We start from the raw sequence: 23971 nt of genomic DNA on the forward strand, positions 1-23971 counted from the left end.
CATGTGCTCTGACTGGGAATCAAACTGTGACCTCCTGGTTCATACGCTGATGGTCAACCACTGAGCAACACCAGCCGGGCTAAAAAACAACCAAACATTATTTATTTATTTATTTATTTATTTAGTGGTAAACAATAATGAGTTTTAGGAAATCCAAAGGAAAATAATTTTGACAATTAGGACGGCCACGTTACCTCAAAACCCAGTGCCAGAATGACTGGCCCCAGCAGCACTTCAGAAAGGGGGTGCAGCTCGAGGGACAGCTGATGTGGGCTGGGCGGCGATCAGTGTTCGCTGACGTTCAGGCTTCCGGTGCAGCCAGCCAAGGAGTGTGCCCAGGGACCCGCCTCGCTCCCTCTCCAGCAGGGAGACTTGACCTGTGACGGAGGCCACATCCTGCAGAGGGGCGTGTGCATGCCTCTGAATCAATAGGTGCCTGAGCAGGCGAATGTCCCAGACCATGCAGAGGTGACACAGACCAGGCCGCGCCCCCGATGCCCCTGGGTGGGCAGCACTGAGGAGGGACCCAGCATAAGGACAGAGGGATCTGGGCTTAGAGAACTGCGCACGAGAGAGCAGGCACGGGCAGCGCCAGCCTCAGACCTTCCTGTCGTGGGCCATCAGGATGATGTTGCGGTTGGACGTCCAGATGAGCCGGGCTAGTCGTAGGTAGGGCGTTGTGGGGGCCGGGGGAGGCCGGTTGCACAGGGGGCACCTGGTAGGTTTTAATACAGCGCAGCTGGGGTGCCGAGTTCAGCATGCCGATGCTTCCTAGCAGCGAGGTGTTCATCTGCCAGAAGGAAATGTGGCTGTCAGTATTCGAGTAGGTGGCAAGATAGCACCCATCAGGAGCGAAGGCCACTGCAGTGATCGGGCCCTTGTGTCCGTGGATTGTGTGACATTTTCCAGTCTGGATGTCGTACAGGGCCACCGAACCATTGCGAGCTCCCACTGCTATCCTGTGACTCCGCTCATAATAGCTGACCATGTAGAACCTGCAGGTGGCTGGGAAACACTCCTGAAGACCTTTCTTTTTAACTAGAGATCCTTCGAGGCAGTACGTAATGATGTCCATAACCTCCACAAGAAGATCCGCAACATCAGTGGGCATCTTTTCAATGAGAATTTCAATGACTCTCAGAATTTCCCCTTTAGCTCCTGCGAGAGCGGTCGTGTGTATATTCTGCGGCGACTGGGTGTTCTCGGCCGGAGCAGTGTGTCTGTGGACCTCTTTGGCTATGGTGGTGAGGAAGGCGGGTGGTCTGGCAGTGACAATGAGGGAGAGGGCATGCCTGGCCAAGCGGGCGGAGTCAGCTGCTGGACTTAGAGGCAGCCCCATTGAGATGTTGGCGAGCTGCTTCTTGGCGTCAGCGCAGAATTCCAGCAGTCCCATGAGGACGGCAGACACATCCATGTAAGGCTCCCACACGGTGAACCCACGTCCAATCAGATCGATGGCTGTTCTCTGACTGGTACTGTGTGGAGGAAGCTTGGGGCTCGGGGGCTGGAGCAGAAGAAACGTCAGTTGCCGGGAGCCAGTCCATTCTTGCTGCTTGGCACAGTCGCTGCAGGAAAGAAACATCTGCACAGCATATGTTTCAAGGGACCTGGCGAATATGGCATACTGTTCTTAATATGTTTGCTCCCCTTAGCACTATGTGTTTTAACCAAGGTCACCTCTCTGAGAAAGGTTGTTTCCCCAGGTAGGGATTTTTCCCTGAAGTTAGGGAGGGAATAAAACCCCTTAACTAAGTGCCAGGCGGGTAGTTAATCACTTTAACTGAGAACAATCACACTTAAGCTACATAATCTTTACTCCCTGGAATGGAGATAGGAAACAACGCCCTAACCTTTGGAATAGAAATTGACAGGATTAAAATCAACTGGTATAAATACAGATGTAACAAGACAACAGGAGACAAAACCTAGAGACAGAACCTAGACACAGAACCTAGAGAGAGAACCTAGGGAGAGAACATGGCAAAAGATCCTGGACAGAACCTGGCTACAGAACTTGGCTAGAGAACCTAGACAGAACATGGCAGGAGAACTTGGATAGAACCTGGCTGGAGAACTTGGCTAGAGAACCTGGTGACCGAACCTGGTTGGAGAACCTGGACAGAGCCTGGCTGGAGAACCTAGCAGGAGAACATGGACACAGAACTTGGCTGGAGATCCTGGCTAGAGGTCCTGACTAGGCTGCTGATCAACTGAAGGCTGTCTCCGTGTCATTCCTTCTTCGCCGACTCTGTCCACACCTTTGGGGACCCCTGGACCTGCTGGGGTTGGACCCCAGCAGTCAGTGCCTTGCAAGTATGTCTGGCCAGTGAGTAGTTGGATCCACCAGTAGTCAAACCAAATCCCTCAGGAATCTGACTAGAGCTTCGAGGTCTGGTCAACAGTTTAGGAGGTTCAATTTCAGCACCAAATTCCGCTCCTATGACTCCAGTTGTGATGTCATCTTCTGCAAGGTCATGCTCTTCCTCCTGGACTTTGGCTTCAGGCCCCGAGGCGGTGTCAGGAGCAGTGGTGATGGTCTGCATGGCTTCCTCTGAGACCCCAGGTGACATGACGTGGTCCATGTACTGAGGTAAATACGGAGCCCAGGCATTGATGGCTTCCTTCCGGCCCGCCTGCTCAATCCTTCGCAGCTCGGCCAGAAGCAGGGCCTGCTCGGCTTCTCTGACCTCCAAGCATCGATCCTGCCATCTCCGAGAGAGCATCTCTAGAAATGGAGGCCGAAACTTGTCCAGTCCCAGCAGATCTGGCAGCATCACACAATGCATCGCAGCCAGCTGACTCCAGCCTTGTTTAATCTGTCCTTGCACAATATTTCTGGAAGTTGGAGGGGAACCTCGGGCCTTAGAAAGGTCTGGGGTGCTTGGTCTAGGTGGCCTGGTAGGGGCCTTCTTCATATGATCACCAATAAAAGTTGCATTGGTCATATTCATCAAGGTATTTGCCAAAGAGGTGACTGACAGGAGATGCTGTGCGGTGACGGCTCGAGACATTCCGTACGTGCCCTTTCTTACTCCCTCCGTTGCTAGAAGCTTCCTTTCTCCTTCCGCTTTCCTGTGTGACAGTGCACAGGCAGCCCGATTATAACCAGGAAGCATCAGTGACATATGACCTCCTCTCGATAAGAGGCCAAACGACACTGGACAGTGGGGCTTCAGCATTCCAAGGCATGGAGACAAACTTTGTCCAGAACTTCGTTCAAGCCCCAGGCATGAAGGCAGGACATGAACAACTTTGCAGTGTCCATAGTCAAATTATATTCTAACAGGGTCAGTGGCTTCGATTTGCTGGCCAGATATTCAGGATCGCTCTCCTCCCTTCTCTGCCTCATGGTCTCCTCGTCCTCCTCTTCCTCGTCAAGGAGGTGCTCCTTTATGTTCTCTTTGATGGTTTCTTTCACTTGTTGGAAGAGAACCACTGCTCGTTTTCCAGTTAGAAAAGAGCCTCCTTTGTCTGCCCTGCCAGATGCTTTCTGCAAATTCTCAGGGGAAATAAGCGTGGTGTTCGGCCTAGAGGCTTCTTCAGTCAGGAGTTGAATAATCAGTGCTTCCACATCAAAGAAAAGCACATGTATGTCCGGGTCTGTGAGGTTTGTCTTTATTGCTTGGACCATCAGGGAGTTATGAGAATATTTAGGCAAATTTCCTCGTGGCTGGAGCGTGGGAGAAGGTGCGGAATTGTGGAATCTGGGGGGAGAGGGGGACCCAGGAGAAGTGGCAGCGAGTGTGGTGCTGAGTCAGGCCTTAGCCTGGGACCTGGGCAGCCATTTGCCCTGAAGAGATCAAAACAAATACTTTAAAAAAAAAAACAAATCCAAACAAAAGTCTTTATGGAAAAACTAAAAAGATTTACTAAACATTTAAAGTGGTTAAGATTGCCCAGCCTAGTGTGACTCAGTGGTTGAGCATTGACCTATGAACCAGGAGGTCACCATTTGATTCCTGATCAGGGCATATTCCCAGACAGGGCACATATCTGGGTTGCAGGTTTGTGATTTTTGTTTATAACAAGCATATATTACTTTCATAATCTTAAAAATAGGAATATTTTAAAGTTATAATTACTTACAGGGGTGGGCAAAAGTAGGTTTACAGTTGTACTACAAATAAATAATACAATCATTAATAAATACAAGAATCAACTCTGTTTCACATACTGACAGCTGTAAACCTACTTTTGCCCACCCAGTATATGCAAGGACTGGCAGCAGCACAGAAACGTTCAAAGCTGATGTGTTACAGTGATTGTTGTTAAATCAAAATTATTATTAAGGCTGATTGTATCAAAAGAAAATTTCTAAAATTTTAATGTTTCTGTTTTATTTTTGTTTTTACTGTTAATCCTCACCAGATGATATTTTCTCCATTGATTTTCAGAGAGAGTGGAAGGGAGAAAATAGAGAGAGAAAGATCAATATGAGTGAGACATCAATTGGTTGTTTGCCCTGACCCAGACCAGGGATTGAGCCTGCAACTGAGGTACATGCCCTTGACCAGAATTAAACCTAAGACCCTTTAGTCCCCATACTGATGCTCTATCCACTGAGCCAAACCTCCTAGGGATCAATGTTTCTGTTTTAACGCACTAAGTGTGGGTTGGTTTTTGTGCAGCAATAGAAAACTGGAACAACCTCTAACATGTTATTCTGTTTATTTTATTGATTTTAGAGAGAAGGGAGAGAGAGAAATATCAATGTGACAGAGGAACATTGATGGATTGCCTTCTGTATGTGCTATTTTACTTTATGTAACATTACAACCATCAAGGTTCAAGTTTATCATCTCTTTCCTCCAAGTCAGCACCTTCAATCAAATATGACCTCCATGTCTATCTTATCTATTTCTATAAGTGATTCATTGGAATAGGTGAAGGTTAGTTAAAAAAAAAATCACCAAAAGGGAAAGGTGATTAAAAGGAACTCAAAGAAGGAAGAAACAATGGGAGAAATGCTGAAGAGTTACAGATATCCAATTGATTAGACAGTATTTACCCTGAAAGAAAAGACGAAAATATGTTTGCCTCCCTAAGGGAGCATATGGGTGATGCTTAAAAATTGTGGCAATATCTTTCTGGATGGAAACACTACTTCTAAGAATCCTACAGAAATATTTTATGCATTTATGTGGAAAGATATGTATACAAGGAAATTAATTGTATTTAAAATAGTAACATATTAGAAGAAACCTAAATGCCGACTAAGAGAAGAATGATAAAAGATATATGGTGATATGCAGTACATCCATGTGTGGAATAATGTTAGCATTAAAAAGAATGAATATGCGCCCTAACTGATTTGGCTCAGTGGATAGAGCGTCAGCCTGCGGACTAAAGGGTCCCAGGTTCGATTCCGGTCAAGGGCATGTACCTTGGTTGTGAGCACATCCCCAGTAGGAGGTGTGCAGGAGGCAGCTGATTGATGTTTCTCTCTCATCGATGTTTCTGACTCTCTATCCCTCTACCTTCCTCTTTGTAAAAAATCAATAAAATATATATATTTTTAAAAGAAATGGAAGCTTCAAAAGGATTCATCAAGAGAGGTGGTCAGCTGTAGAAGCAATAATTAAAAACAGTGGGTGGGGCATTGCCGGGAGCCGGTACATCCTTGCTGCTTGACACAGTCGCTGCAGGGAAGAAACATCTGCACAGCATATGCTTCAAGGGATCTGGTGTATATGGCATACTGTTCTTAATATGTTTGCTCCCCTTCTTGGCGCTATGTGTTTTAACCAAGGTCACCTCTCCGAGAAAGGTTGTTTCCCCAGGTAGGGATTTTTCTCTGAAGTTAGGGAGGGAATAAAACCCCTTAACTAAGTGCCAGGCAGGTAGTTAATCACTTTAACTACAAACAATCACGCTTAAGCTACATAATCTTTACTCCCTGGAATGGAGATAAGAAACACCCTAGGAGGAGACCAAGATGGCGGCATAGGTAAACACCTGAGATTGCTGCCACAAACAACCACTTCAAAAATACAACTAAAAGATGTAGCAGACATCACCCAGAACCACAAGAAAGCTGGCCGAGGAGAGACTCTTCAACTAGAAGGAAAGAGAACAGCATACTGAAGCTCAGAGGAGGCGCAGTGTGGAAAATATAAAGGTACCGAGGTGCGTGCGCAAAGCGGGCTGGTGGCTGAGGGCGCAGTTGTCGTTTTCGATCAAGAGGGAGTCTCAGACTCTGAGCTCCAGATCCGGGCAAGTCTCTAGGGACTCAGACTCAAACTAGAGAAGCGGGATTGTCTGGCATCAGTTGAAACGTGAGGGCAGCTTTCTCTCCGAGGTTTGCAGCGGTTGCCAGGGTTCTGAGAAGCAGAGCCTCTGGGAACGGGACTGAGAGCAGCCATAACTGCTCCCTCTGCCCGCCCTGTTGATCCTACCCCGCCCAAGCCCAGCACAGAGCCATTTGCCGGATCGCCTCAGGCAAAGACTAGATTAGCACCTCTCCAGAGGACAGAAGTTTTCCCACAGCTAATTCTCACAGCCAGTCGGCCTGGTGGTCAAATCCCTCTAGTATAACTACAACAATCAAGGCTCAACGAGAACAAGACTGCGCACAAAGACCACAAGGGGGTGCACCAAGAAAGCATAAAAAATGCAGAGACAAAAAAACATGACAGAAATGGAGGATATAGAGCTTAAAAACGCAATTTTGAGGGCTTGCAATAATGTGCTAGAAGCAGCCAATAAACTTGATGAGAGCCTCACGAAAACTAATGAGACCCTCGATGCTATGATAAAGAACCAACTAGAAATTAAGCATACACGGACTGAAATAAAGAGTATTATACAGACACCCAATAGCAGACCAGAGGAGCACAAGAATCAAGTCAAAGATTTGAAATGCAAAGAAGCAAAAAACACCCAACCGGAAGAGCAAAATGAAAAAAGAATCCGAAAATACGAAGATAGTGTAAGGAGCCTCTGGGACAGCTTCAAGTGTACAAATATCAGAATTATAGGGGTGCCAGAAGATGAGAGACAGCAAGATATTGAAAACCTATTTGAAGAAATAATGGCAGAAAACTTCCCCCACCTGGTGAAAGAAATGGACTTACAGGTACACGAAGCGCAGAGAACCCCAAACAAAAGGAATCCAAAGAGGACCACACCAAGACACATCATCATTAAAATGCCAAGAGCAAAAGACAAAGAGAGAATCTTAAAAGCAGCAAGAGAAAGAGACTCAATTACCTACAAGGGAATACCCATACGACTGTCAGCTGATTTCTCAACAGAAACTTTGCAGGCCAGAAGGGAATGGCAAGAAATATTCAAAGTGATGAATACCAAGAACCTACAACCAAGATTACTTTATCCAGCAAAGCTATCATTCAGAATTGAAGGTCAGATAAAGAGCTTCACAGACAAGGAAAAGCTAAAGGAGTTCATCACCACCAAACCAGTATTACATGATATGCTGAAAGGTATCCTTTAAGAAGAAGAAGAAGAAAAAGGTAAAGATACAAATTGTGAACAACAAACATGCATCTATCAACAAGTGAATCTAAGAATCAAGTGAATAAATAATCTGATGTACAGAATGAACTGGTGATTATAATGAATCAGGGACATAGAAAGGGAATGGACTGACTATTCTTGGGGGGGAAAGGGGAATGGGGGATGGGGGAAGAGACTGGACAAAAATCGTGCACCTATGGATGAGGACAGTGGTTGGGGAGTGAGGGCGGAGGGTGGGGCGGGAACTGGGAGGAGGGAAGTTATGGGGGGGAAAAAAGAGGAACAAATGTAATCTGAACAATAAAGATTTAATAAAAAAATTTTTTAAAAAAAGAAAACAACAACAACAAAAAAAGAAACACCCTAACCTTTGGAATAGAAATTGACAGGATTAAAATCAACTGGTATAAATACAGATGTAACAAGACAACAGGACTTGGACAGAACCTAGAGACAGGAATTGGCTGGAGATCCTACACAGAACCTAGAGACAGAACCTAGCGAGAGATCCTAGCGAGAGAACCTGGCTGAAGAACCTAGAGACAGAACCTAGAGACAAAAGATCCTGGACAGAACCTGGCTACAGAACTTGGCTGGAGAACCTAGACAGAACATGGCAGGAGAACCTGGAGAAGCTGGATGAAGAACCTAGTGAGAGAACATGGCTACAGAATCTAGCGGGAGAACCTTGCTATGCTGATCAACTGAACACAGCCTCCATGTCATTTCTTCTTTGCCGACTCCGTCCACATCTTTGGGGACCCCTGGACCCGCTGGGGTTGGACCCCAGCAGGGCATGAAGAGAAGTGATCTGAAAGAGGTCACGTCTAATGGTATGAGGTCTAATTAAACCAGGCATCAGATACAGTATTGTGAGAACTACTAGGGAGTCAGTATTTGACAGGGTTTTTTTTAGATACCAATATACTACCAAAGGCTGAGTAAGGCTGGGAGGAGACACTTAAATCCACATTTTGCAAAAGCAAGGTTAAAATAGAACTTAATTGTTCATAGAAACTACCAGAAATGATAAAAAATATTGTTAGAACTTCTTACGGTAAAAAATCAGTTTAAAAAACTAGAAACAGCTCTAGCTGGTTTGCCTCAGTGGATAGAGCATCTGCCTGTGGACTGAAAGGTTCCATTTGGGTCAAGGGTACATGCCTAGTTGCAGGCTCCATCCCCAGTAGGGGCTGTTCAGGAGGCAGCCGATCAATGATTCTCTCTCATCATTGATGTTTCTATCTTTCTTCCCATCTCCCTTCCTCTCTGAAATCAATAAAAATATATATTTTTTTAAAAAGTAAAAAACTAGAAACATGAGGTAATGTTCTCTCTGGCCTAATTTAAAAGGACTCAGGAAACCCAAAGTCCTCCTCAGAAATCACAAGGCAAGGGAGCAAAAGAAGGAAGTAACCAAGGCAAACCGAGGGATGAAGAAAGCACAGATTACAAAATCATAGCCATAAATGAGTAACAACTCAATTCCTCTGAAAACGGGAGGGTCATTGACTCAATTCAAGAATAAAACCCAGTGCCATAGAAACCACAAACATGGCCAAGAACAAAGATGCAGGCACGTAAGCACGCAAGAATTAAAGAGAGGTGCCAAAGACTGTCCCCTACCAGCTTGTCATCAGATAAAGAAAATGACTAATTAAAAAGACCCAAAGCATGCAAACAGCTGACTTCTCAGAACCAGTGCTTTCACCCCACAGTTTTTCAGGCCTCACAAGTGACCCTTGGGCCCATGATGTAACAGACACCCTGCCCAAGCTGCTCACGGGTCTTCTGAGGGTCAGGGGGTGAAATTATAATTGCCTGGAAGTGGCTGGCTCCTCCCTCTCCTTGTTCCTAGGAATGAGCTGCAGCCAAAGTCTTTCTGATAACGGAGCGTGCCCTCTGCCTTTGGATCCGGGCCACCCCACCGCTTATGCACTTCGGTGTTCGGGTCTGAAAGTCACAGTCGGGTTGTGACATTTTTAGTCATTTTCTTAATGTCCAAAAATGATACAGGCTCATGGTTAAAAAAATTTTTTTTTAATCAATAGAGGAATTTATACAGTGAAAAAGTGAAAGTCCTATACAATAGCATGGTGGTTACCTGAGGGGAATGAAGGTGAGGGAGGTAGAAGAGGGTATAGGGAAGATAAATGGTGATGGAAGGAGATTTGACTTGGGGTGGTGAACACACAATACAATATACAGATGATGCATTGTAGCGTTGTACACCTGAAACCTATAAAATTTTATTAACCAATGTCACCCCAATAAATTCAATAAAAAAGAAAAAATAATTTAAGAAATAGCCCTTCTCTTCCCCTCTCCTCAAAAACACAAAATCCCAAAATCTTCTCCTCCAGAGTTAACTACTATTAACAGCTTGGTGTCTATGCTTCTAGACATTTTTCTCCAAACATATGTATGTATGCGCATGATGGGGAGGGGAGAGGGAATCTGGACAAAGTAACCTCTGTACCTCAGTTTTCTCAGCTTTAAAATGGGGGGGACGATATTAATCCCATAAGGTCATTGTGAGGGTAAAATGAGTTAAGGTATCTGGCATTCTCAGAAGTGTCTGGCCCATAGTAAGTACTTGGGGTTAGCAGTTATGATTATTCTCTCATTCTTTTACACAAAAGCTTAGTATTCTATTGCATAAATGACAACGATACTGAGGAGGTTGTACTGACCCCGTCACAGATGCCCAATAACACATACAAATTAAATGGCTCTCCTAAAATTAGTGAGGGGCTGAGCCCAGAACCCAAGACTCTGCTTCCGGTCTATTGTTGTTCTTACCACACCCCAGGCGCCCCCCTCCCCTCCCCCCCCCACCCAAGCTCCCTTAAAGCCAAAGAGGTCTGGAGGGGGCAGCTGGTCCCGCACCTTGTCCTTCAGTGAGATCTAGCTCGGTTGCCCCATCTTATTTGGACCCTAGACATCTCTGATGGGTCTCTGGGGCACGAGGCTCTGGGCCTAGGTGAGCCCTCCTCTTGCCGTGATATCTGGGTATGTCCCTCCTGGTGCCCGGGGCTCGGTTTCCCTTCTACACAATAAGTCACGCTGAGGATGGCCATCACTCTGGGGCCAGCTCAGTCTGGTTGTCAGGATAGCATTGGCTCAGCATTAAAAAGTGAGGTCTGTGGGGTAGGGGAGGCCGGGGGATTGTCAAGGGCGGGGGGAAAAAAAGGAGACATATGTAATACTCTTTGTAATACTTTAAGCAATAAAACAATAAAAAAAAAAATAAGTGAGGTCTGGCTGCTCATCAGGCTATTGGCATTTTTCAGAGCTCCTTCTGTGTGTGCCAGGGGCTGTGTCAGCCCACGAGAGACGCCACCATAATGTAGGTGTGAGGCACAGCCATGGCTTCTGGGAGTCCCTGTCCTCTGTGCTCCTCGGCACAGGGGCTCCTCTGGGTGGTCATAGGGGCAGAGCAGGACAGGCAGGGAAGAGGCAGCTCCTGAGGGCAGTTACTGGGTTCTCACTCCTCTTTCCTGCCAGGACGATGGGTCTGCTTCTAGGACCATATTCCTTGCCTGACAGGTTTATGGAAGAGTGGGGTATGCTGGGTCAGGGCCAGGCCGAGGCCTTTTCTGGCACCCCGAGAACTTCTCACATCCTTCCAAGCACCTGTGCAGACTCCAGGCTCAGAGCGGGAAAAGTCTTGGGGATCATCCATCCTGTTCATCTGCCTGAGGAAGAGGTAAGGTTTGCTGAGGGAGAGGCACCACTGAGTGGTGCGGGATCACTGAGTTCTGAGTTCACTAATAAGGAGGCACAGGCACTCAGTAAGCACAGTCATGGTGCCCTTCACCGTGCTAAAGACCCCAAAATCGCTTCATTCTGTACCTATGACAACCCTGAGATGGATATGATTTTTCCCACTTCAAGGATGAGGAACCTGAGGCTTAAAGAACTTGAGTTGTCAAGATCATAGAAAATAGAGTAGCCTAATGTGTATCTACAGCTTTCTTACTAGAGCGTGCCCAAGACATCCAAACATGCTGTTGTGGCAGAATGCACGGGAGAACCACCAGCCAGCACTCCGAGGGAGGAAAGTTTAACCTTTATTTCGCAGATCTGCTAGTCCAGGGGAATTCCGGATCCAAAGCCTGCACCGAAATGGGGGGAGGCTCTGATCTACACATCTCCTCCTGTGGCGGCCCCTGAGGGTTCCTGCAGCTCCACCCAAGTCAGCTGTGGCGGGGCCCTGGGGTTAGGCTCTGCAGCTCCGCCCAAGGCAGTCAGAGTGGGGAAGAAAGACTCCAGTTTTAACCAGATCCTGAACTAGGTTGCAAGCCCCCACATTTTCCTTTTCAATCCCACTGGCCTCTTCTTTTACCACCCTTTCCAAATGCAGGAGAGCTTTCCCTCTAGTCTGACCCATGACAAGACACGTACAGGATGGCAGAAACTCTGCAGTCAACCATCCCAGCAAGGTCTGTCTTCCCTTTGGAAGCTTAAATCCCTCTGGAGCCCTGTTCTGGGAGAAGGCAGGATGACTTTAGGGGACCACTGAGCAGGGTAATAGGTGTTACTCATTGTTCTAGTTTCAGGTGTACAGCAAGATGTGGGATTTTTAAAAAATAGATATGTTTTTATTGATTTGAGAGAGAGAGAGAGAGAAACATCAATTGGTTGCTACCCGCACCCCAGGCATGTGCCCTGACCAGGAATCAAACTGGTGACTTTTTGGTGCGTGGAACGATGCTCAACCAACTGAGCCACACCGGCCAGGGCAGGATGTGGGACTTTTGTATGTGGCACCAGGGAAGCCAAGTCTGGGGTAGACTCATAAGAGCTCTGGTGAAGCCTGTCTGTTCCTGTGCTGAAATCCCAGCTGCTTCTCTGAACCTGTCTCCAGTCTCCAAAGTTCCCAGCTGAGTCACTTTCTTCACTGGGCCCCGAATATACTACTACTTCCTTTTCTTCTTAGACTTTTCCTCATTCCTCTCCCTCAGGTAATCTGTTGTCCTTCATTCTGCTTACTGATAACAGCTTTCTGGATAGTTCTTTGGAATCATCAGTCCTTGATACTGTCAATACTGGCAGTATCATTCTGTCCCAGGGAATGGGTGACAAAGGAGATGGTTGACATTAGCATTCCTGGAAGCACACAGCACAAACATGCAAACACACTCGAAACTATATTGCTAGACACGTACGCACAGCCTCCTATATAATAAAGAGGTAATATGCAAATTAACCCTCACGCCCTCAGAAAGATGGCTGCCTGCAACCAGGCCAGCAGGGGGGTTAGTGAGGGACGACCAAACGACTGAACAGCAGGCTGTGAGGGGTGGCCAGGCCAGCAGGGGCGGGGGGGCAGTTGGGGGAGACCAGGCCAGCGGGGGGGGGGGGGGCAGTTAGAGGTGACCAAGCCAGCGGGGGGGGGGGGGGGGGTGGCAGTTGGTGGCAATTAGGCTGGCAGGGGGGCAGTTAGGGGCTATTAGGCAGGCAGGCAGTTGAGCAATTAGGAGCCAGTGGTCCAGGATTGTGTGAGGGATGTCCCGGGGATTGGGCTTAAACCGGCAGTCGGACATCCCCCGAGGGGTCCCAGATTGGAGAGGGTGCAGGCTGGGCTGAGGGGACCCCACCCTCCATGCACAAATTTTGTGCACTGGGCCTCTAGTTAATATATATGTCACAAAAGATTAAAAAAGTAACCTGACGCTGAAATCGGTTTGGCTCAGTGGATAGAGCGTCGGCCTTCGGACTGAAGGGTCCCAGGTTCGATTCCGGTCAAGGGCATGTACCTGGGTTGCGGACACATCCCCAGTAGGAAATGTGCAGGAGGCAGCTGATCGATGTTTCTCTCTCATCGATGTTTCTAACTCTCTATCTCTCTCCCTTCCTCTCTGTAAAAAATCAATAAAATATATTTAAAAAAAAAGTAATCTGACAATTATATTTGAATCACTCCCTCAGAAGACCAAGTTCCTAAAGAGTCCTATAAGTTGCTAATTTCTTGAGGTCCAGAGAATCCCAAATTTGTATCTATATAACTACTCCAGTTTATTCTATGCCACATGGATTTGCATCTACTTGAGAGGCCAGAGCTGATAAAGGAACATTCTATATATACCACCTTCACTTCCTCTTAGTTACTTATTAAAGTTTGGTGAATGATACACAGAGTCCCCTGGCGTTGAGGCTTGGCAGAGTGGACAGAGTCTTCCAGTACAAGCTCATTGACGGGGTTCATAGCTCCATAGTACCCCAGCCACAGTTCCTGTGAACCCCATGCCACCCCATGCTAGACCCGGAGCTGGGAGGGACCACTGAGTTCACTAATAAGGAACTGAGGCCTGAAGAAGTGGTGATCTCCAAGATGGTGAAGCCCAAGCCTCCAGCTCTCCTAAGGTTGGCCTGAAGGCAGAGAGCCTGGGGCTTCATGGCACCCTTGAAAGGTGCCCAGACTCCAGAGTCCTCCCACATTGTACATGTCGTGGGGCACCCCCAATCTCAGATTTTCTTAGTCTCAATATCAGTATTTTGTTTTCTTGTCTAACCAGGTCACATTTAAGATGTATATACCCTTCAAACCTAACTATTTTCATTATAAATATAACATATCTTCAGGCCATACATCAGGAGTACAAAAATACATGCACAAGGATAGTCATCACAACTTTATCATAAGACCAAGGCATATACACTATCCAAATAACCAAAATATTGTGATTTGCATTATAAATGATAGTACATCCACACAATGGGATATAGTGGTTATAAATGACGTTGTATAGCCCTGGCCTGTGATAAATGTTTCCCTCCATGTCCCACGTGGTTCAGGGTTCAGGATCTGGAAGAGGAGCCGCACACAAATGAAAGAGAAGAGACAAGAGATAATTTGGAAATATTGGGGGCCAGGCAGGTAAGTCCAACTCAAGAGGAAGGACTTCCCCTGGTGCTCAGGCTGCACCAACCTTTTATTGATCTGGGATACACCCATAGCATAGCCCTTAGGCAGGCGACCCCTGGCAACAGGCAGACTAGCCCATCAGCAAGGATTTACATAATAATAAATGGGGAAGTTGCTTCAGCTACCATTGTCTGGACTAACAATGGGTGCACCGCCCTGACCTTTGCAAGGGCTTCAAGGGTCACCAGCCTGATGTAGTTCCTTGTCCACACCTCTCTGCTAGTGAAGACAATAGGCGGTTTCCCACACTGGCCAGTGGTTAGAGTAGCAGCCCAAGCACCGAAGGGTCCAAGGTTCCATTTCCAGTCAAGAGCACGTGCCTGGGTTGCGGGTTCACTCCCCATCCCCTGGTCTCCCCTAGTCGGGGATCATGCCGGAGGCAATCAGTCAATGTGTCTCTCACATCCATGTTTCTCTCTCTCTCTCTCTCTCTCTCTCTCTCTCTCTCTCTCTCTCTCTCTCTCTCTCCTCTCTCCCCCCTCTCTCCCTTCCACTCTGAAAAGCAATGGGGAAATATCCTCTGGTGAGGATTAAAAAAAAAAACAAAAAAAGTCACGTTTGCCGAACCGGTTTGGCTCAGTGGATAGAGCGTCGGCCTGCGGACTCAAGGGTCCCGGATTCGATTCCGGTCAAGGGCATGTACCCTGGTTGCGGGCACATCCCCAGTGGGGGGCGTGCAGGAGGCAGCTGATTGATCTCTCTCATCGATGTTTCTAACTCTCTATCCCTCTCCCTTCTTCTCTGTAAAAAAATCAATAAAATATATTAAAAAAAAAAGTCACGTTTTTTCTAGATAATTAGGGAAAATTGAACTTGGTTTGATGTGGTGTGAGATGATATGAAGGAATTATTCATTTTATTAATGGGAAGTATGATTGTTTAAATGAAAGTCCTTATCTGTTATGAGTGAAAATAGAAAATAAGTAGGTAAAGTAATTCTTACTTCTGATTATAATTATACATTTTATCTGTATAGAATTGCATGGGGGGAAGCTAGAAGGAAGTACTCCAATTTATTAGCATCCTTGGAGAACAGGTTATGGCTGGTTTTATCTTCTTTGTACTTATCTGTCTTTATTATCACCATATGCAAACTTGTGAGATAAGGAAAAGTACAGTCGCCACTATCTCCTGGGGACCAGAGCACTGTGAACAGCTGACCTGAGGAGCGGATGGGGATTCCTGCCGGGAAGAGGCGGGCTCTCCCGGAAGCTGGTGGCTGGTGGTTTCGTGCACACAGAGCCTGTGAGTTCACCGTGGGATGCACAGGGCTTCAGCACCACCCGCCTGAAGCCTGGATGGAGCTGTTTCCAGGGAGCTGCTCCGCACCAGGCCTGGGGGCGGGAGGCCTGGGGGCGGGAGGGGGCGGGGGGGTGTGCGCCTGGACCAGAACAGGCCACCTTCTTTCACAGCTCCCTTCTCTCTGTGGCTGACCTGCTGCTCCACCCCCACCCAGCCTGCTGTGCCTCTGCCTCCTGTCCGTGTGGAGCACAGAGAGACCAGTCAGTGACCACCAGCAGGGAAGTTAATGATAAGGCCAGACCTTCCTGGCTCAGCTCTGGGCTGTGCAGAAGCCCTCGGGACCACACCTGGGAGGCTGAGGCAAAGGTGCAGAACAAGGTGATACTCAGGACACAGGTGCTTCCATAGGCTGTCCTTCCCACCCCAGGCCACCCCTTCACACACACACATGGGATTGGAACTGAAATCCAAGGAGGCCTCTCACACCTCAATCCAAAAAGGTTCTCAGTCCCCAGGGCTTGAGGGTGATGGGAAGCCTGTAAAACGCCAGTGCCGGAGACCTTAAGATCATCTAGCCCAGTGATTTTCTTTTAAAAAAAAAATATATATTTTATTGATTTTTTACAGAGAGGAAGGGAGAGAGATGGAGAGTCAGAAACATCGATGAGAGAGAAACATCGATCAGCTGCCTCCTGCACATCTCCTACTGGGGATGTGCCCGCAACCCAGGTACATGCCCTTGACCGGAATCGAACCTGGGACCTTTCAGTCCACAGACCGACGCTCTATCCACTGAGCCAAACCGGTTTCGGCTAGCTCCGTGATTTTCGACCTTTTTCATCTCACGGCACATGTAAACTAATTACTAAAATTCTGCAGTACATCAAAAACGTATTTGTTGGCAAGCTGACAAAAAATAGGTATAATTTTGATCCATTCATGGTTATTGGTGTGTTGGCTGTTATCTTTTTTTTAATTTGGCAATCTAAGGGAAAAGAGGTCAGTGCCCCTGACTAGACAGGTATTGCATGTTTTAAAAAATTCTTGCAGCACATTGATTGAAAATTGCTGATCTAGCCCACACTGCCATGAAGAAGGGAGAAAACCAAGGCTCGGATTGAAGTGGCTTGGCAAATCACACAGTGAGCTGGTGGTGGGCCCAGGTCAGACAGACCTAGAAATCCTGGCATTGAATCCTTTTTTAAAAAGTTCATTTTTTTAAATATATTTTTTTATTGATTTCGGAGAGGAAGGGAGAGGGAGAGATAGAAACGTCAGTGAGAAGAGAGAATCATTGATTGGCTGTCTCTTGCACACACCCCCACTGGGGATTCGAGCCTGCAACCTGGGTATGTGCCCTGACCAGGAATTGAACTGTGATCTCCTGGTTCATAGGTAGACGCTCAACCACTGAGCCACACCGACTGGGTTCGCATTGAATCATTTACATCTGCCTCTCATAGGCCTCATGGGTCCAAGACCAGAGAACAGAGGCTTCTTCCTACCCAGTAACCACAAGAAGTTCCCACAGAGGGTGAGATTCCGTGAGCAATCTCTTGGCAAGAACAGCATCCATATACCCTGTGCCACTGTCAGCTGCCCAAGGAAGAACCTCAATGTCTGACTCAGTCAGGGCTTTCAGGAGAGAGGGAGGGGGGCTGAGGGATGGAGGCTGTGGGAGCATCACTGTGCAGTTCCAATATGGCAGTGCTGCGCCAGGAAACATCTGCTGCTGTTTTGAAGGCACTTCCCTCTGGCGATGAACTCTGAGCCAAGCCTCCTTCTGCATCCTGTCCTTCCGGAGCCCTGGAGCACCTGGGTGTGTGGAGCGGGACAGGGATGGTGGAGACCTGCCTGCCACCAAGGGATGTGGGCCCTGCCGTCTGGCTTCTGTACTCCAAGCCTCAGCTGAGATCATGTGCACAGTTCTGGGAAAAGGCGAATATCCAGTCCTATCTGCTTCCCCACTCCTAACTCTGGGCCAGCTAACTTCCCGTTGGCCCCCTTTGTTCTCCCAGAGGGAGCAAAACAGGAGCCAGGAAGGAAGAGGCAGGACTGTGCTGCACAGTAGGACTGGCACGGCCTGAGAACCGGGGATTGGGAGGCCAGAGGTGACTTCACATCAGCATCTGCTGTAGCAAAGGTGGACAGCAAGTAGGAGTTTCCAGAGCTGGGTCTGCTTTTTCCTTTGACATCCATGGTGCAACCTTCCCCTTCCACCCTCTATTTTGTCTGCGGGGCCCTTCTTTGCAGCTCTCCACCCTTACTCCCTACCCAGTGCTGGGAGTGTCGGCTGGGTGGGGTCCTCAGTGTTGACTGAAAGTGAACCAGGTGTCAGGCACCTGTGACACAGCACACAGAGGCTGGCGGGGAAAGCACACAAAGCTTGTTAGATGGACCGGCTTCCGGCAGTTAAATTCATGGGAAATTTATATTTTGGTTCCGGGACTGATTCAGAATCTAACAATATTTATTGAACACTTACGGGTGGTGTGAGGAATGAGTTCTTCGTGATCATGGCATTGCCCCGCCAGGTAAGCACTGGGATGAGTTCTCGGGCTTCCTGCAGCCCCTTTGAAGCAGAGGATGTGGTGTCAAGGGAGCCCGGCAACACTGACTCGGGCCCCCTCACCACCCCCAAGGACTGACTTGGTGGCCCACCCACACCATCTCTTGCCACCCTCTCTGCCCCTGCTTGGGAAGCTGTGAAATCACAGCAGCTTAGAGCCCCTCGGGGGATTTGGAAATGGAAAGTATTCCTTGAACTGCTGTTTCATTTTCCAGAGTTGCCGGTGTGGCAGGCATCGCAACGCCCATTTAACAGGCCAGGAAACCGAGGCTCCAAGACATTGACGTAGAAGACCCAGCCCAATTATCATGGTGTATAAGTGACACGTCTTTATCCTTGGTATTCCTGGCTTCCCAGGGGTCCCCTCTGACGCTCCTCAGTCCCTTGCAGGTTGAGTGGCCCCCTGGCTCCACCAAATCAGAGGAAAAGTGGCTACTTGTGAGCTTCACACACTGAGTCCACCTCCTTCAGGAGCATTTCTATTGCTCCACTAAGCTGGAAGGAGAGTTGTGTGTGCTTTTTTCGTTTTGTTTTAAATATCTTTTTATTGATTTTGGAGAGGAAGGGAGAGATAGAAACATTAATGATGAGAACCATTGATTGGCTGCCTCCTGAACACCCCGCACTGAGGATGGAGCCCGAAACCCAGGCATGAGCCCTGACCAGGAATCAAACTGTGATCTCCTGTTTCATAGGTCAGCGCTCAACCACTGAGCCATCCAGCTGGGCTGGGAGAGTTTTGATAGAAAGCAGCTGGAGAGTCTGGCCCTAGAGCTAAACAGAACTCAAAGCAGGCATAGTGGGCGATGTGACCACTAAGTGTGTGCTTGTATTGTGTGTAGGCGGAAAAGTCTCAAGATCCTACCCTCCTCCAGAGATGACATAAGAAAAGTAGTGTGTGCCCGGTCAGTGTGGCTCAGTGGTTGAGCATTGACCCATGCACCGAGAGGTCAGGGCACATGCCCAGGTTACTACAGGCTCAGTCCCCAGTAGGGGCCATGCAGGAGGCAGCTCATCGTTGTTTCTTCCTTGTCGACATTTCTCTCTCTCCCCCTCTCCCTTTGTCTCTATCTAAAATCAATAAAAACATATATATTTTTAAAAAGCTCTTAAAAAAAAAAAAAAAGAAGAAGGTAGTGTGTGACCTGAGCAAATTACCTGATTTCTCCATTTCCTTAGCTGTAAAATAATCACATGTATTTGGCTTACTGTAAGAGATAGTTAATGTTAATTTCTGACAGTCAATGAAATTATATTCGATGCACAAAATGTGTGGCTTTCAAAAATCTTGGACCTCCCCTTTGTGAAAAGATAAACCCAAGCCCATTCCTCCTTAAACAGAGGCAGAAATTATGACAGCAGCCTGGCACTACATGCAGAATTTATTACCCAAAGCAGTTTGAGGAATTCGTGGTCACAGTTTTAAATGGTCACAAGAAAATCAGAACCTCTTTGAAGCCACCCTCCACCCCCAGCTGGTGCGAGGGATTAATGGCTGCAGCTAAGTTAAGTCACAGCTGCTATATCTTCATTCCTGAATAATAACCTTAAAGTCACAAATGGGCATAATGTGATTGACTCTTACACAGTAAACTTAAAATAAGGTCACAATTTTAGAGAGACTATTCAGATAGAAAGACATCAAGAGCCTTAACTGGCTGAGAAGAGGACGGTTTTCTGTTTGTGGTTACCAGAATTACACGGAATTGTATAATAATCCTGTGGGAGTTTGAGCGTAGAAGGGGATGCTATTCCTGTGGTGCATCAACCAAACCCTCCTGGCTAATCAAAGGCATGATTTAAGGTCGCCTGTGAGGGCCCCCTGTGACTCTCCTTAGGCAGGCATCTCCTGGTTGCCTGTGACAAAGAAGCCTGCAGTGGCTGGGGGTGGGGGTCGGGGGGGCGGTTAGGAAGGTGGCTATTCACCTTGCAAACACAATTCTCAGGGGTTGAAAATGAGGCAGACTTCAGTGTTGAGATGTTCCCTGACTATTTCTACATTTGAGGAATACAAGTTGGTTTGACCTCATGTGGGATTTTGGTTTTATAATTACCCAGAAGGTCAGTCCCTTATTCTTCCTTTGTCATCAAACCAAATAGCACCTATGTCTAAAAACACTGTGCTCTCAGCTAAAACTGCTGACAGCCCCTCATCCCAGGTCCCAAGGGGCAGATTTTCCTGAAAATCAGCTTCTGGACCAGTTACGTCTCGATAAAGTTGTCTCTTCATAACTCAGCCCCCCTCAGCCCCCACCTGACCAGTCACGATGGAAGCAGGAACTCAAGGGACAGATTTCTTCCCTCACTTGACTCAGCAGAAACAGGTCATTCTGATTACAAGTTTCTCCAAACTATCCCTGTTTGTGTGTTTAAGGCATACCAACTGCTCTGTGTAAGGCTCTCTGCTTATAATGAATTATTTTAATCACCATTACTACTTAAAAGAAACTTCTGCCTTAAAGCCCACCCTTGCCTAGCCATTTAGCCCTGAGATGCTGAGAGGGTGGGAATGAGGGCAGAGCCCAATTAACATCAGGGATTCTGGTCATTGGGGTCGCACTTGATCATGACTTTCAACCCCAAACCCTTTTTGGATGTTTCAAAGGCCTCCAGCGCTTTCTCCAGAGGAAACCTATGGGTCACTAAGGACTTCACATTCACAGACTGGGATGCAAGCATTGAAATCGCCATCGGCCATCTGTAAAAAAATCACAAGCGTTACATTCAACCTTCAGGAGGAAAGAGCCAGGCCCCCAAATGTACCAAGCACATCAGGTTGGCCATATTCACCGACAGCACTATGGTTCTGCCAGGTCAATTCTACAAACTAACAATGGAGGGAATGATCTTAGAACTTATCATTTGGGAGTGCGGAGGCTGTTCCCAAATGCCCACTGGCCCCTCTTCAGTGTCTGCCGTGAAGCCTAGAACTCTTTTGGCATGAAGGCCTGGGGCATATGGAGGTCACTGTGAAAAGGCAGATAAGCCTTAGGGAGGCAGGCCAGGATAATCCAACCACACCCCTAGCAGCGCAGCCTGAGAGAGTTTACCGGAAAACTGGCACTCTGGTGAGGAATGGTTAGACTCTAAAGGTGCATGTAAGGGACACTGGGGAACATGGTCCTAGACAGAGCTCCCCAGGGGAGAGGGCGCAGACACAGAATGTGGGCTGAGGCACAGTAAGTCTCTCTCACTTCCCAGAGGGGGCCCTGGGGCTCTGGAGTAAGAGGCAAGGGATTTGAGGAGTTCTTGCTGTTGTCCTTTCCCTCCTTCTTCCCTTTGAAGAGGGAAAATGGTCATCAGGCCACTTAAGTAAATGGAAAATAGAGGGCCTGACAGATACCCAAGAAGAGCATGTTTTAAAATCCCCTCCTTCCCTCCTCCCTCTGCCATCTCTGCCCTCCTGTTCTTTTACCAGGAATGAATCCTCTCTTTGGACCTCTATCATGTCACATGGCTATCCATGTGACCACAGAGAGCTTGTCGTGAACAAATAGGCAGAGACTCTTAGTCCCAGAGGCCTGCCCTGGTCTTGTTGGCCACTCGCCACCCCACTCACCCACAACATACTCACGTGTTGCAGTATCGAAACACGCCCTTGATATCCACTTCTCGGATGGCTGCATGCACTAGGGGCACATTGACCATCTCGGAACCCAGTCCTACAAGCATCAGGGTCCCACCAGGACAAGTGGCCTGAAGAGGAAGTAAGAATAAGAAAACCTGAAAGATAAGAAAATGCAGACTTCCCGCTCATAGCAGTGTTACAAATATCTTCTGACTGCATCAGGCGAGTATCCAGAAATTCCAGGAATGATTTTCTCTATTTGGCTGAACTCTTCAACACGGTGACCAAACTCAACAGAGCAGCTGAGTAATCATCTTCCTTAAAAATCCTGAAATAATACACTCCACCACTGGAAGACAAGCAAAATGGGAACATTTTCGCTGTCCACAACAACCCGTGAAATAGCCAAGGTCCTCCAGACCCCAGTGAGAATCTCCCCTACAAACAACATTGATCTTTAGCAACCCTGGCATGTCTTTCAACGCTTTACTAACTCATACCAGATGTTGGCTTCAGCTACTTTCTCATCTCAGCACCTGCTCCTCCTCCAGTGTGCCCACCCACAAGACAGGACTTTTGTCAAACCTCTAAGGAACCACCCTCTTGGGGGGGTGGGGACTATTAAGCACTACACAAATGAGGAGGACTACTGGAAGTTTGTGGTTTAAAAACTGCCTCATATGTGCAAGCTGGCATTTAGGAATATCTCTGTTCCAGAAACATGCATCCCGATAGTATTGGTCATAATGGATTTTGTCTTCCTTGAACATCTATCTGCCTTATCAGTTCCCTCCTGGAGTAGGCCAGAGAGTGCAATTTCTCTTGACAATCTCCACATAACTCCTGTGTTGCGCCTGCTCCAGAGAAGCAGGAAAATGTTGCTGCATCCACTGGAAAAGTGGGAGCGAGAGGTCAAAGTTGTGAGTGAGCCACAGAAAACTGAGAAATGTTCTAGGAAAACTGCTTCCCCACTATTTCCTCTTCACCTGGTGAGGAGGGAGAACACCCTTACACTGGCCATCCCAGTTTGCTGGCCACAGACGAATGCTTGGGCTACCTGATTGCTGTTTCATCGGTGTGACCTCTGCCCGGAGGAGATGACATCAATTCTACCCTACGCATTTGCCACTTCTCCTCATGAACATTACCTAGTCATGATCTGGCAGGAAAAGGACTCTCAGGTATTCCCATACAAGGTGCCTCCGCCTAACCTGCCTGCTGATGGGGCAGCCTGTAGCATTCTACAGCACCCGTCATGCATGATGGCTCCACCTCCACTCAGGAGAGGCTCAGGCCTCAGGCCTGGTGAGGCTCTTGGGTCACATTTACCTTCACGCTCACCTCAGGTAGGCTGGTAACTGGGCCCCCACTGTGAACAGCTGGAGATGCCAGCTGTTCCCAGATGCTCTTCAGGCAGGAGAAAAGAGGAAGGAAAGCCTCGAGTTGAGAAGCCATGTCTTTTACTGCCTCTCTGTGCATTGGGGTGGGGGTGGGGGTGACAGTGTGCCTGATCTGCCAACAACTTGAAGACAATAGACGTACCTCACTCACTATCACAGACCTCGAAGTGCCCAAGACATGTCATGAACTGACTGATCATACCCATCACCTCTGAGTTTTGGTTTCTCTTGGTCCCGGGGCAAAGGTGCCATCTGTTCCTTCCTCCTGTCACCATTTAATCTGTTCCTGATGCCATGGGCATCTTGGTAGGAGGAGGGCTTGGCAGCTCTGCCAGGTACCGGGCCGGAGGGCCATGCCACACTGACCTCAGGGGTCAGCTTTCCCTGGGATGTCTTGCGTGGTTCGAAGTGCCCTTGTGTGTGACCCAGCTGTGACTCAGAAGGAAGGAGGAAGCCCAACTGCTGTGGGGAAACCGTCTGGGAGGCAGGGCAGGAGTCCCCGTGGTGGCAGGTGCAGCCAGTGCTCTCCCCAGCCCCACCCCTCCCACCTGAGCATGATTGCCCACGGGCTTCTTGTCCTTTCTTTCCCTTCCTCTCCTAAGCAGCGGACAGAGTAAGGAAAGCACAGGCATTGGGGAAGTGTGCTCAAGGCAAGCCACTAGACCTCTCGTAAAATGATGACTCATTTCAAGGCTACTGTGCAGATTGGGGATATCATGTCTATAAAACACCTAGCAGAAGATCTGGCACATGGTGAGGCTTGGAACCTGGAACGTATTCTTTGT

General features: G+C 47.9%; 2 protein-coding genes across 2 annotated transcripts in view; both read right to left on the reverse strand.

Annotated features, from left to right (window-relative positions):
• Nucleotides 1-597: 597 nt before the first annotated feature.
• Nucleotides 598-11161, reverse strand: LOC139003724 (WD repeat-containing protein 7-like). The gene is given in 5 exon segments (XM_070405964.1): nt 598-669; nt 671-1526; nt 2305-3187; nt 3190-3704; nt 11019-11161. Coding segments are annotated over 5 exon segments (2469 nt in total).
• Nucleotides 11162-19582: 8421 nt separating this feature from the next.
• SORD (sorbitol dehydrogenase) overlaps nt 19583-23971 on the reverse strand; it is a 33572-nt gene continuing 29183 nt past the window's right edge. The window contains exons 8-9 of the mRNA XM_070423516.1: nt 21793-21914; nt 19583-20916 (exon numbers count right to left, since the gene is read on the reverse strand). Coding sequence (XP_070279617.1) covers nt 20751-20916; nt 21793-21914 — 288 coding nt within the window. The 3' untranslated portion in view covers nt 19583-20750. The remainder of the gene's footprint in view (nt 20917-21792; nt 21915-23971) is intronic.

The sequence above is a fragment of the Myotis yumanensis genome, unplaced genomic scaffold (assembly GCF_028538775.1).
Source record: "Myotis yumanensis isolate MYYU_CA2020_CCGP unplaced genomic scaffold, mMyoYum1.0.hap1 SCAF_1, whole genome shotgun sequence".
NCBI classification, from domain to species: domain Eukaryota; kingdom Metazoa; phylum Chordata; class Mammalia; order Chiroptera; family Vespertilionidae; genus Myotis; species Myotis yumanensis.